Consider the following 14,705-nt stretch of genomic DNA (forward strand, 5'->3'; position numbering starts at 1 on the left):
GTAGCTGTACATTATTACAACTTCCGTTTCTCTGAAGACTTACCTTGTTCCCTACATAGAACTATGTAAACAACCTGAATTTACCCTACTGCTGGTCATATAAAGCTAATACACACAAAAAGGTTAACTAGAAAGGCAAATTATGGATAAACTGTAATCTTTTTTTAATGTGAGCAAAGTTAATTTTCTTACTCCTACAGAGATGTATAACTTTGACCGTCTGTGCAATTAAGATTAGGAAACTTGAGAGAATAATAATCAAATTTTCAGTTGTCAATTTTTAGCACTTACGCCAGTTCTTCTGAGTGGAGTCTTCCTTGTACGCTCAAAAACCATCACAGCTAGTAATTAATTTTAATCCCAAAAAGAGTGAAGTAAAAGGGTCAATGTAGAATGAAGGTGATAAAACAAATGAAACAGGTAGTAATACAGTAAATATTCTGTGTGCGTACAGAACATAGTGAGCATTCTCATTCATGCTTGTCCCACATATCGCATGCGTAACCTATGACTTGCTGTTACCTAGCAACAATAATTGCCTGATTTGACTGCATGGACCCAAGAATTTACACCCATCTCTCAGGGCTACAGTGAAGGCCAGAAGCAGTTGAAGAAATACTGCTGAATAAAAGCCCCACCCGGGTTGTCAGACATATTACAGCCTGTGGGCCTTCACTCTGTAATGGCTTTTTGCCTTGGAATTTATAATGAAACAGTCACCTTCAGGACACTTGTGTCCTTGTTCGTTTTCCTGAAAGCATGTGGTGTTCATGAGGTGGTAATAAAGCTTCAAAGTACTTCAGGCTCTGTGAGTGGAGGTTTAAGGGTGATCTGGGACTTGAGACTGAAGTTGGTGCTCTGTTATACTGTGTGTATTGCCCTTGCTTTTAGTCTTTCCTTTTGTTCAGTGTTCAGTTTTTAAGGGCAGCTGGTAGAGCAGTGGTTAGAGTTGCTGCTGCCTGTGGACCCAAAGGTTGCACGTGCGAATCTCACTTCCAATTGTAGGACCCTTGAGCAAGGTGCTTACTCAAAATTGCTCCAGTAAAATTACCTGGCTGTATAAATGGGTAAATAATTGTAAATATTTAGCATTGTAAGTCACTTTGGCAAAAAGCATCAGCTTAATGAATAAATGTAAGTGCAATCTACTGTTGATAAATCAATCCATCCTCTCAGCAACTGCCCAGGCAGTTTTATCATTTTACCTGTTTCATTCTTCTGGCAAATAAGCAGACAGCTTGGTGGTCTGCCCTGGGCCACGTCTTGACTCCTGCATGCAGCTACGAGCTTCCCTCATCCCTCCAGCTTTGTGACCAGACACACCCCGAACCTCCCAGACATCTGAAAGGAATTTTCTTTAAAATCTTACCCCACATGGCAGGAACTGTGTTGGAGGCCTGCCTCAGCACTGATGCCGTTTGATCAGAACTTTAGAACGTTCTTCAGAACTTTACAAACTGACTTCATTTTTCTTCAGAACCACTTTTTTTCTGTTATTTCTTTTGTTTCCGTTTTTCTGCTTGACATATCGGGGTTTGATTGGCACTCTGCACAGGAAGCCAACATCATCAAGCGTTTGACTGTCATGGCTGTTTTGCTCTATCTCCATGTGCTGAGGTGGCTCATGGTGTTGGGACATCAAGTCACAGAGAGCTGTAACAGCAGTAGCACCAGCCTCATTCAGGGCCGACCCTGCGGGGAATAATTAAAGAAACCCATTTTGCTAACGCAAAACAAGAGAAGGGCTTATGGCTTCTTTAATTACCAAAACAATGTGCTTTTCAAGGCAGGGGTTTGATCCGCTGGCTGGTCGGCTCACGGGCACTGCTGCGGGGTGGGGTATTCTCTCAGCTCCCAATGTGAATGGGATGCCTAAACAAGCACACACGTCCACAGAGTGTATCATTCAACTAACTCCACTGGTTTTGTTTCTCATTTGCAAGGTAACTGTGCCTCTGCTCAGCATCTGCTCCTTCTCAAATGTACATGAAATGGGCCCCACAGCTTTCCAGGGTGATCTTTTGTCTTAAATATCCATCTTTTCACAAGTCACTGAGAAGAATTAAATCAATTCACGTTTGATTCCAGGACCAGAATAAAGCTTTCATGTGTTTATTTTCCTCTTATAGATATAACCAGACTGATAAGCCTTTGTGAAATTATTTTATGCTAAAACTAACAATTTTGCCAAAGATTCATGCCTGATTTAGAGCTGCTAGATCCAAGGTTGCAGGTTCAAATCCCATCCCCAGCTGTAGTACCCTTGAACAAGGTACTTACTCTAAATCAATCCATCCATCCAATCATCCATTCATTCATTTTCTGGCCTCGGCACCCCATACTCCCTAAGCACCTCCCACAGAATTTCTCGGGGAAAAACGATCATAGGTTTCCTTCAAATCGACAAAACATGTATAGACTGTGTTAGCGAACTCCCATGCCCCCTCAGTTATCTGTGAGAGGGTAAAAAGGTGGTCCACTGTTCCACGGCCACAACGGAATCTGCATTGTTCTTCCTCAATCTAAGGTTCAACTATTGGCTGCTGCCTCCTTTCCAGCACCCTGGCATAGACTTTCCCAGGAAGGCTAAGAAATGTGATACCCCGATAGTTGGCACACACTCTCTGGTGCACTTACTTAAAGATAGGGACCACCACCCCAGTTTGCCAGTCCGAAGGCACTGTCCCCGAGGTCCATGCAACATTGCAGAGGTGTGTCAACCATTTCAGCCCTACAACATCCAGGGCCTTAAGCAGTTCCGGACGAATCTCACCTACCCCCGGTGCTTTGCCACTCTGGAGCTTTCCAAATACCTCAGTGACTTCCACCAAGGAAATGCACTCTGATACCCCAGAACCCTCTGGCCTTGACTCCTGTAAGGGAGGCATGTCTCTCTGGTTTAAAAGTTCCTCAAAGTGCTCCTTCCACCTCCTGACAATGTCTTCATTAGAGGTCAGAGTTTCTCCACTTTTGCTGAGCACAGCTTGAGCGAAGCTCTTCTGACCCCTCCTGAGCCGCCGGATGGTTCTTCAGAACCCTTGAGGCCGACCGATAGTCATTTTTCATAGCCTCTCCAAACTCCTCCCATGCTGGATTATGCTTTTGCAACCAGAGCTGCTGTTGCCTTTTTTGCTTGCTGGTACCTATCTGCTGAGTCAGGAGTCCCCAGAGCCAACCAGGCCCTAAAGGCCTCCTCCTTCAGCTTGATGGCTTCCCTCACCACCGGTGTCCACCAGCAGGTACTTGGGTTGCCGCCATGACTGGCACCAACAAGCTTTTGGCCACAGCTGTGTCTGGCTGCTTCCACAGTGGAGGTTTTGAACAGGATCCATTCAGACTCCATGTCCCCTACCTTCTCCGGGACATGGGAGAAGCTCTCCTGTGGGTGGGAGTTAAAATCATTCCGGACAGGGTCCTCTGACAGTCGTTCCCAGCACACCCTCACTATACACTTGGGTCTACCAGGTCTGCCCATCAGTTTTCCCTGCCATCTGATGCAGCTCACCACTAGATGGTGATCGGTTGACAGCTCAGCACCTCTCTTCACCTGAGTGTCCAGAACATGTTGCCTCAAGTCAGATGAAATGACTACAAAGTTGATCATTGACCTTTGGCCCAAGGAGTTCTGGCACCAAGTACACTTATGAGCATCCTTGTGTTTGAATATGGCTTTTACTATGGACAAACCATGACTAGCACAGAAGTCCAATAACATTTCACCATTCAGGTTTAGATCGGGCAAGCCGTTCTTCCCAGTCACCCCCCTTCAGATTTTCCAGTCATTGCCAACATGACGGTTGAAGTCCCCCAGTAGCACTATGGTGTCTGTAGGTAGGGCCCTGTCCAAAACCCCACCCACCCTCTCCTAGAAGGTTGAATACTCTCAACTGCTGTTTGGTGCATAAGCACACACAACAGTCAAACTTCTCCTCTCTGCGACCTTAAGTCGCATTGAGGCAACCGTCTCGTCCACAAGGATAAGCTCCAACTGTATGGCAGCCAGCCAGAGGCTTGTGAGTATCCCCACCCCTTCCCTGTGTATCCCACCCTGTGTAACTCCTGAATAGGAGAGAGACCACTCCATATTGAGGAGTTTGGTTCCAGAGCCAACACTGTCAGTGGAGGTGAGCCCAACTATATCTAGTTGGTTTTTCTAGACCTCCCGTAGCAGTTCTAGCTCCTCCCCCCCAGTGAGATTACATTCCACGTGCCAAGAGCCAGTTTCTGTCGTGGGGAGCCACGACACCACGCGCCACCCTGCCTCCTGCTGCCTGAAAAGCATTGCACCCAACCCCGATGTTGGACCTTGCAGGTGGTGGACCCACATGGCACCCCCACGTTGCCTTTTCAGGCTGAGCTCAGCCGGGTTACATGGGCTGCCCGTCTACCAGGCGCTCGCCTAGGAACGCTATCCCCGTGCCTGGGTCCACGGTTAGGGCCCAGTGACCCTATTCCGGGCAGGGTAAACGTTCTTGTGTCTACTTTTTTCACAGGGGTTTTTGGATTGTGTTAGTCTGCATCTTCACTCTAGACCTGTTCGCCTTGGGAGACCCTACCGGGAGCATACTGCTCCCGACGGCATAGCTTTGGAGATCCCTAAATCATGCAAGCCCTTCCGCCACACCAAAGCCCCAATCCAGGAAGGGCTTACTCCAAATTGCTCCAGTAAACCTGGCCAGTTCTATAAATTGGTGAATAATTGTAGGTAGCTTAACACTGGAAGTTGCTTTGGAGAAAAGCGTCAGGTAAATTAATAAATGTAAATGTAATGTTAATTATTTAGTGTTGATAGTTCATGTAGTTTTTCTTTATTGATTTCCAGTTCCAAATGCAGTGTAATTATTATCCCTTATTTTCTAGTCATGGAGTAATTTTCTTTGACAGCCCACTTGTTCTCAGTCTGACTCTGGGCCATACCTGTATCTAATGTGTCCTCCATCCATCCCCAGAGAGCTTTTGCCTGTGTCTGCCATCTGTGTCGTACCTGTATCTAACGTGTCACATGGATGGGAGCACTCCGGGAACAGCTGGTCCCCACCACTTGAGTAAGCACTGGAGATGCAGTGCTGCAAGCCTGCAGGGTCAGATCAGGCTGCTGATTATCTGTCATGGAAAGGGCCAGCTGTCACTCTGCTGACTGAAGAACACCTCTTCCTTTCCATCAGGCTCTGAACATCCACTGTCCTTCACCTGCACATTGGTATAGAGCCCTGTAGGCACATATTGATTAAAGTGTTATTCCTGGACAATTAGTATGTAACTGGGAGGAATTTTACCTGGAGTTTAAAATTAGCTGGTAATCTGGCTGTCAGTGTATGAGCCTGGCTTTTCAGCGATTGCCATGCTACATAGTTTTTAACAGCATCACATAATCATTTGGCTTAATGTAATTTTGTATGGAAACGACCATCTGTGTTTTAGTGGTTGTTTAAAATTTTTATAGCTTAATTCAGCAAAATGTTTCCACATTGTTTGAGAACTTGGCAAATTCTGATCCCCCTTCCATTGAAAAGTGCTTCCTTTGAAATGGAATCACGACACAGCTTTTACTTGGCCATGAATACTGGGATGTGTACTCAAGGAATGAGAGGGCAGGAAGCAAGTGCAGCAGAATAAATTGCATTGCTCAGGTACAAAGGCATAGGGTGTCAAGCTGGTGGGCAGGAGAAAAGGGCGCCCCCTTGCTTTCTGGATCACATTGGTTAAGAGTAGCTACTTTGTTGAAGTAATCATTATTTTGCTTGGCTGCGGTGGCAGCTGATAAGGCCGCTGGCTCATCAGTTCCACAAGCTGCGCGAATTATCGTCCTTGGCAATCAGCCCCGGTCCCAGGGGCCTATGATTGGAGGGGCACAGGCACTCATTTGAAACCCCCCATAATCTGTTAAACGCTACTATCTCTTCAAACTGGCTTGAGAAACACCTTCGCCCCCGCAAATCAATTATTGAGTCACGGCTTCAGGAGTAGTATGGAAACAACTGGATCTGTTTTTTTTTCAGGAGCGATGCAACCACATTTGAAGTGATATGAATAAAACCAGTGCCTTGGGGTTGAAGAGGAGTGCTAAATAAATGAACGCAACATGCTCCCAATCCAGCTGTTGATTGAACAAGTGTTGATAAGTAAAGGTTCTGAAGGGAGTGCTCCTCTTTGTCTGAGAAAGACTCAGTGCTAAATAACTCATGTAGCTGTTTATTTGTTCCTGTTAAAAATATTGGTTCAGTGTCAAGTTTATGCTGTTCATCATTTTGTCATCAGACCCATGTATCAGAATGAAGAAACTGTTTTTTAAAAATAGTATTTCTGCATTTTGCTCTTCATTACCACATGGCTGCTGAAAAATAGCTGGAGGAATGGAAATGTGTATCACGGCACTGCGGAATGAGGAATACCATGGTGCTGCTGTTGACAGCTTACAGATATTGGTGTGTGTTTGGGGAATTGTGACTGTGTCCAGTGTTGGAAAGCTTCCAGGGTTTATGCAGCATATGAGATTTCAGCCACCTGCTCCCAATTCATGCTCCTCTTTTGACAAAAATAACAAACGGGAGGATACTGGTCATCATTCATTAATCCCTCTGGCGGGATATTTCACCACCCGAGACCCATGGATCGCTGTTCCTGATGCTTGGCAGATTATACCAGGTCATAGAGGGTAATAAATGTTGGAGTTGTGCTGCAGCTTGACAATGAGTTGCTATACTGTCAAAATTCTGTATTGTTTTCTGAATATATATAACCAGGTGATGGATTACACACACACACACACACACACACACTTTCTGAACCGCTTGTCCCATACGGGGTCGCGGGCAGCCGGAGCCTAACCCGGCAACTCAGGGCGTAAGGCTGGAGGGGGAGGGGACACACCCAGGATGGGAAGCCAGTCCATCGCAATGCACCCCAAGCGGGACTTGAACCCCAGACCCACCGGAGAGCAGAACCTGGTCCAACCCACTGCGCCACCGCGCCCCCCGGTGATGGATTAATGTAGCCATTTCCATATTTTGTCCAAATAGCAACAGCTGTATTTGCGAAGACGTAATTTTGGAAGTTGTGCAGACTTAAGAGGTAACTGGATTGGTAGAATTGTCCCCGCATTGTGAAAAGTAATTTGTCATCTTGTATCTCTTGTTAGACAAAGTGTTAAACCAATAATAATACTAATAATAATAATAAACTATAGAATTTCTGTTAGGGAGTGACCAGCTTCATAGAAAATATCTATCTGAATTTCATTGCTCAAGTTTTGTTTGTCCTTGAGAACGTATGGTTGTATTGACTTTCATGACTCTGCACAACCTTGGAGTCTCTGAGTGATACTGTAGAGACAACTAATGTGGTAAAAACAAGAACCGTCTTATTAGGGGTGTGTTCCCTCTAGTTTTTTTGGCTCATCTGAGTGCTTCTAAGATTCTATAATATATAATACGTTTAACAGTGAGTGTGTTGTTGTTTTCTTAAAGCTCTTAATGGCCTTCTGCTGCTTTATGTACATCTGTTGAGCTTTTGAAAACTTGGTCTAGTCAATGACCTGTCCCTTGTGTACCCTAGCTGCTGTCCACCATTTTGTACCTTGGTCGCTAATGCTGTAACCTCCTGGGGTCAGCATTGTTAATTACCCTAGTATGAGTGTGGCACTCATGCAAATTCCAGTGCCCTTTTGTTTGGAGGGAGAGCCATTTGCAGAGTTATTGCTAACAGATCGTTCTTGTAACCTTTCTCTAGGGTGTGACGTACTGCGGAGAAAGCTCAGCTAGCAACCTGACCATGGCCAATGTGCCCTGGCACGAGGAGGTTGTCCACTTTGTGCGCCAGCTGGCTGACCTGCTCCCAGACTACGACATTGCGTCAGAACATGAGCATTCCAACTGCCTCCTCATTGCCCACCGCAAGGTACTGTTTCACTGCCTTGCTGCTTCACACTTGATGCGACGCTGGCCCACCTCCTGCTCCTGCCCAAGCTGCTGCTACCATGATCCTATTCTGAAACAGCTGCTCATTCTCATCATCCCTCCACCTCCTTCCATACCTTCCTTTACTATTTATTAATATACCTTTCCTTCCAGCATTGCTGTCCATCCATTAATGCTGTTCAGATCTGTCTTATATGCATGGAGACAATAAATGAAAAGTTCTTTTCTTCACGAAGCCACTACATTGATTTGTTTTCATGTAGTAATTTCTTGTAAATCTGTCTCTGCTGTGCAGTTTTATCTTTTATGTTCTTGTCTGTTGAGTAATATTTTACCCATGAAACCTCAACAATCAAGGATTCAGTAAGACACATTTAGCAATTTTCCTTGTTTTTATGTTTGATACACTTTTACATGCTCCACGTATTTTATGGTGGTATTTTTTTGAATCACTGTCCTCTGCAGTTCTGTTGGTATATTTTTCTGGTAGCATTTTATTGCCTTCCATTCATAAGAATTTCAGGTTTTGCCACCAGTACTTTTAAGAACAGCTGCCTTGTGCTTAATAAATGTAGTTGTATTCCAAACAGGCGGCTCTCACAGGTGCAGCATCCCTCGAGATGGTTTCCTAAGGGGCAAATTCTGTTTCCAGTTGCCCCTCGTTTGTGGAAATGATGGTTTTCTGCTGAGTCTGTTCTATAATAGTGCTACTGCAGAAAACCGAACTTTAGTTTGACAGTGCCTCCTTTATAATGTCTTCTGCTCAAACGTTTTAGTACCTTAGACCCAATTTCACTTTATATCCAAATAAGGGGTTCACTGATATATAATTTATTACTTTTTGCCTTTCCATCTTTCCTTTCTTCTGACCTGGGCAATGCCAGGTATCTCAGCTAGTTTATATATAAATTTCCTTGACTCTGCAGAATTCCTCTTCAAAAGCTGGTTGTTCCCTTCCAGCAAAGTACAAACCTAGTTTATTATGCAAAATCTACCCCGAATTCCCTCATTCGCTTCTATGTCTCCTGTGTTTGCTTTTAGGAGTAACACATGGGAGGTACGCTTTGCTTTATTCATTATCTCTATTTCAGGTCTTTTTGTGTGCCAAGCTACTTTTTGAATTCCGTCCCTTGGGGGAGCTATTGAGAGACATGTTCCAGGGTGGTCCCACAAGCCTTTGCACATTTGTTGATTGGTGACAGGAAGGCTTTGTTTCTAATTGAATGTGTCAGTACTCATGTTGCCTCCCAGAGGTTGCAGAGTGTTGTAACACACAGGAATACTGGAAGCAGACTATTTTATTTATTTGCTTGCTTACTTGCATGCAAACTGGGTCCACATGTGTAACCTGTCACCGTCCCAGGATCCCTTGCAGTTTGGGAACTTGGGAGATCTACCATGGCTATTAAGTATGTGGGACTGGTCACTGAAGTAAAGTGAGCATGAGGTTTTACTTCCCCCAGCAGCCATCTCTACTCATTACTGAAAACAAGAAGCCCCTAAGTGTCTGCAGGCACATGACCCCTAGTCACTAATGGGCACCACAGGCAATTAGAGCTCCAAGAAACTGCTTTTTGCTGCATTGGTTCTCAAGGGGTGGAAGTATTGTTGTTGGAATGGTGTTAAGAATGTGTTGCTTTCGTCACCACGAGAATGGGTTTATCTGTAAAAAGGTTTTCTGCAGTATCTGCATAAATGAACTGTTGGAGAGTTTGTTTTCCCCATCAGGTTCTTTTACGTGCACTATATGATGCTCCTATAAGGTGGGAGTGACTGTGTCATAACACATCCTTTCTAAGCCATCAGAGAGCTGAGTGTCATACACTGCTTAGAAAGGAACCGCGTAGCTAAATGAGCCTCACCCCAATGACCAAAACTTGCATAGGCAGGTGTACCCTGCTCTGAAGCTGTCATGATCCCATGGTAACTTTTCCTTTCTCTTTCTGTCCTCCTGAGTCCCTGCTGATGAGCTGGCAAAAAGTGAGCACACAGTTTTTAGGGTCCTCCTCTCATGGGTCCCATGCCCTGCAGCCAGCTGGCAAGCAGCAAACCTGAGAGCTGCTAATTCCCTTTTCAGGAGCAGCTTCTTTCCACAGAAAACCTAACAGGCTAGTGTCAATGCTTCTCTTCATTGATTGGCCACCCCCTCCTTCTCCCTCTCCCCCTTTAGCCTTTAATGCTTGGTTTTCCTGCCATGGCTTTGTTGTCATATTAATGTTCAACTCTCTGTGGTGTGTATTAGTTGGGTTTTATCTTCAGAACAGTGGTGGGTGTTTCTTTTTTTTCTTCCCCTCTCCCTTTCCATCCACAGAGGTGATCAAGCAGTACCTCCATTGCCTGGAGACTGATGTTCACAGGTTTCTTGAAGCTATACTTTTTCATAGCCAAAATTGAGGGGCTTTAAACTAGAAATAAACAGGGCTTTAAATCTCTCAAAGGATTTTTGTGTTTTAACTTCTCTGTAATGAAATAAGTGATTTAACAGCGCAGCGCACCAGCTCTCAGGATGAGCTGTGTCCTTTTATCATTGTTCAATAATTCATCAAAAAAACACTTAAGCTTTACAAGCATAAAAGCTTTTGCATCTCATTTAATATGCTTGTAGATGACAATATGCTTTTGTTATGGTCGCAGTTGCATTTTCTCTTTGAGGCTCATTAATGAATGTGAAATGAGGGCAGCTCACAACCTGGCATTTGGATCAAATTCCAGTTTGCCCAAGCCTGGGGTGTATTCAAAAATGTTGCTAATACAGTCATTTAACAATGTCACTCTGAGCTGTTGTCCAGTCCCTTAGCAATATGTGTTAAAAATTAATGCACATCCAGAACATTGAAGGCCCCAATGACTGAATCATGTATAGCCTACATTAAGAGCGTGGTATTTACCTTTAGTGCTTTATTTGTATTGTTGCAAAAGCTAATCAATAAAGGCCGTCTAGTGTTATACCGGAGTGTGTGTGTTCGTTCAGTGAGCAGACAAGCCATAGGCCTGAGGAGTGTGGACACACAGGTACAATTCAGAGCAGAAAATTGCTGTTTAATGAAAAGAGCAGACATGGGTCATGTCTCCCTTCAGTGTGAGTCTGGTTAAGGGTTACAGACAAACTGGATTAAGTCATCCGGAGGGACGCGGGCTTCTTGTGTTTGCAGCGGTGAAATACTGACAGAGCTTTAACAGTGCTTCGCATGCAAGGTTTGTCTTGGTGACTGTAAGAGTGACTGCAAAGGCTCGGCGTAACAATCCTGTCGTAGCGAGATAGGAGTTCTTGCCGAGTTCCTGCAGATGCCACAGACTGTCAGAGCTGTTGCCGTTAACTAGGACGGTTCATTTCCCAGCCATGGTGCTTTTATTTTTGTAAAAGTTTCATTAACGGCCCAGCCTCCCTCACGCAACGCTGACAGCGACCAGCCATGCTAATACGCAACACTGAGACACTTGAGTAGCATAATTTGGTCCAATCCCTTCAGCATGCCAGGGCACTTATGCTGCTGTCAGAAGTGACGGGATGAATTTCATTGACCAAGTAGCCGCATGGCTAACTTGGTGCCTCTAGTTTTTTTCCACACTCTCTTCTCAGTGACTTTTTTTAGGTGGTGGGTTTTTGGGTATTTTTAGCAAGCATCAGCAGGCTGCATCACAGGCCCTCTCTGCATGAACACAAGTGGAGTCATGTGCAAGCCATGGCTATAGCAGTACAGGAGATGTGGTGTAGCCAGTTGTTACATGATTGGAAAGAAGCTGTGCTCTAGGCTGCACAGCACTTTGACAGCTATATGGTGTCCTGTAGGGGGCGCAGTGGGTTGGACCGGGTCCTGCTCTCCAGTGGGTCTGGGGTTCGAGTCCCGCTTGGGGTGCCTTGCGACAGACTGGCGTCCCGTCCTGGGTGTGTCCCCTCCCCCTCCGGCCTTACGCCCTGTGTTGCCGGGTAGGCTCTGGTTCCCCGCAACCCCGTATGGGACAAGCGCTTCAGAAAATGTGTGTGTGTGTGTGGTGTCCTGTAAGGAAGACAGTGAGAGCCACTGTTGTTCATTGACTGTGGAGAGAAGAGGAGAACAGCATACAGCACCACCATGACTATGGGGAGAGGGAAGCTGATCTTTCTACATGAGTATGGCTGTTGCTTGAGACCAGGAACAGCAAGTAGACCCCTGCTTCCTGCTTGGGAAGTGACTGTAGCTGAAGGACTGAGCTCATGGAGGATAGAAAGTTGTGCCTGACCACGTCAGCATGGGCCAAAACTCAATCATCAGTTTCTTTAAGCCCTGCTGTAGGCCGGCACTGATGAAAATGGGTGAAATGCTTCGGAAAGCAAAATGAAGTTAGTCACCCCTCAGGACTTCAGTGCTGGAGGAGTGTGACTAATGGAGTTTGGAATGTTCATGAGTTTGGCTATGGATTCCAGGATAGAGAATCGTTTGATATCAAACAGCAAGAAGTTGAAGAGCATGTCTGTTTACTTTGTGTTACAGATTATATCCTCAGATTTAAAAAAAAATACAGTTGAATGTATCTCTCCTTGTGAGCGGCGTGATGGTGCAGCATGCTTGGTCGGGTCCCACTTTATGGCGGATCTGTAAAGTCCTGCTTGGGGTGCCTTGCGGTGGATTGGTGTCACGTCCTGGGTGTGCCCCCTCCCCCTCCAACCTTACGCCCTATGTTGCCGGGTTAGGCTCCAGCTCGCCGCAACCCTGCTTGGGACAACTGGTTTCAAACTGTGTGCATGCGTGTGTGCGTGTGTATCTCTCCTTTTTCTTAAATGAGAAGTACAGTATATGAGAAGGTGCAGCAGGCATCTCATGTTCTTCTTTCAAGCTCCCCAACATGTCACTTGCCACGGTGCCATGTGTGGGGAATAGTGGAACAGAGCAGCAGAGGACACATCACAGTACTCCTCACCCTAAACACCACTGCAGATAGATATCCTACCCTAGTGCACATTTGTGATCTCTGACTAATGACCTCTCTTTCTGTCTTTGTGAGTTCAGTTTAACGTCGAGGGCCAGTGGTGGACGTGGATTGACTATGAGCGGTTCCAAGAGTTTGCTCAGCTCTATGAGGAGAGTGGAGGTCAGCGAACCTTCTCTGCCGAGGACTACATGGCCAGGACCCCAGACTGGGCTTTGTTTGGAGCTAAAGAGAGAGGCTTTGATCCAGCAGACACCCGATTCCAAAGAAAGAACAAGACCAAAGATATCTCAGGGTGTTGACATCATCTTCCCTGAAAGATCTCTTCAGCTGGAGTTCATTGTACTGTTAAATGGAGTACACCTGTTACTCTCTGGCACAGTGGTATTCAAATGAAACTGGTTTTTATATTCGAGTTCATGTTCAGCTCTTGCATCCACAGGTTTGATCATGGAAATTATGTCAAGATAGTCTTTTTGCTTCCTCCTTCCATGCTTTTCCAGTCCTTTGTCGCTGTCGTCAATAGATCCATTGATATGTTTGACTTTATAGTGGTTTTTAAAAATGTCAGCCTTTTAATTTGCCACCTTTTTATATTTACCTTCATACTGAATTAATGTTCTAGTCAGTAGGCCTGATGTGAATCTTTAAAATGCCCATGAGATCTCAGTTGGAGGATGGACTGAACTTTCAGATAATTTTCTTTGTTTCCTAACTGTGCCCTAAAGAGGGCTTATTATTATAGTCTGCGAGAGAAAGGAGAAAGACTGTGTTCCATCTGAAATGCTGAGGTACGCACACAGGTACACACCTCTCAGTGCCCTCTTCAAACTCCTTCATTGAGAAGACAGAAAATTCAAGCATAAAATCCAACCACAGAGTTTTGTTTTGGGTGTTTATTCCCTTGTTCTTTTCTGTAGGTGCCCACAGCTGCTTTGAACAAGGATATGATGTGTTTCTACTATCTACTACAATAAAATGCCCGAAGGCCCCACTGACCTTGTCCTTGTCTGTGTTATAGCTCTGTCTTAGGGGAATTCATCCATGTCAAGCACTGCTGCAGTAAGTAAGTTTGTCAGTGAGCCTGCAGTGGGTTGTGTGTGGTTGTGTTAAGTATGATACTGTTCCCCATGGTCAGTTTCAGGGTGCAGGATCAGGGAATCAGTAGTCAACCAGACTGTCCTATATCTTAATTTTTAAAAAACCCAAAGTCATCCAAATCTGCCTTCCCCCTTATGACTTCCTTATGGTGTTTTCAGTGTTCTACTTTGGAAATATGCTGAACTTGCCATTTAGCCTCTTTAAATGAGCTATCACTGTTCGCCAGATAGACACACCACTCCCCAGTGTACAATATCCTGTGCTCAGGGTTTACACTGTAAACTGCTGCTGACTGCAGATGTGTTCAGGTATGATGGGACAACTAAGGAATTATTGGTAGTAATGCTAAGAAAATGTATAACTAAAGGGTTCTCAAAACACACCTCATAAAGGTATGAGGATGATGTAATTACCTTTTACTGACGGTCATAGAATTCTGATACACTCCCTTCATCTATTGATCTGAATATGATAAAGGAGGCAGCATATTACAGCTAAAGAAACCAACATCACTCATAATTTACACTGTCTACTCTGCGCGCCAGGTGGACTGGGGGTAAACAACAAAGAAATGTTGCATGATGTCAGAAGGTGATAAAGGAAGGGTATTGATCCGTTTGTGGTTGGAAAAGCTTGTCCGCTCTGTCTCTCTGCCTTTGCGGATCTAGGTTAATGTACTTGGCTTGCTAGCATGGGAATCAATGCATTTTCCTGGGACCCTCAGGAGCCAGCTTTTTGTGACAGGCTGTACTAATGTTTCACGGGAAGCCACCTGTCTGT

The 14,705-nt window shown here is 45.1% G+C and overlaps 1 protein-coding gene across 1 annotated transcript in view; it reads left to right on the forward strand.

The window, feature by feature from the left end:
* tyw1 (tRNA-yW synthesizing protein 1 homolog (S. cerevisiae)) overlaps positions 1-13,815 on the forward strand; it is a 44,381-nt gene extending 30,566 nt beyond the window's left edge. The window contains exons 15-16 of the mRNA XM_018732641.2: positions 7,729-7,896; positions 12,905-13,815. Of these exons, the coding sequence (XP_018588157.2) occupies positions 7,729-7,896; positions 12,905-13,126 (390 nt within the window). The 3' untranslated portion in view covers positions 13,127-13,815. The remainder of the gene's footprint in view (positions 1-7,728; positions 7,897-12,904) is intronic.
* The last annotated feature ends 890 nt before the right edge of the window (positions 13,816-14,705 follow it).

Source organism: Scleropages formosus, chromosome 10 (assembly GCF_900964775.1).
Source record: "Scleropages formosus chromosome 10, fSclFor1.1, whole genome shotgun sequence".
Lineage (NCBI taxonomy): Eukaryota > Metazoa > Chordata > Actinopteri > Osteoglossiformes > Osteoglossidae > Scleropages > Scleropages formosus.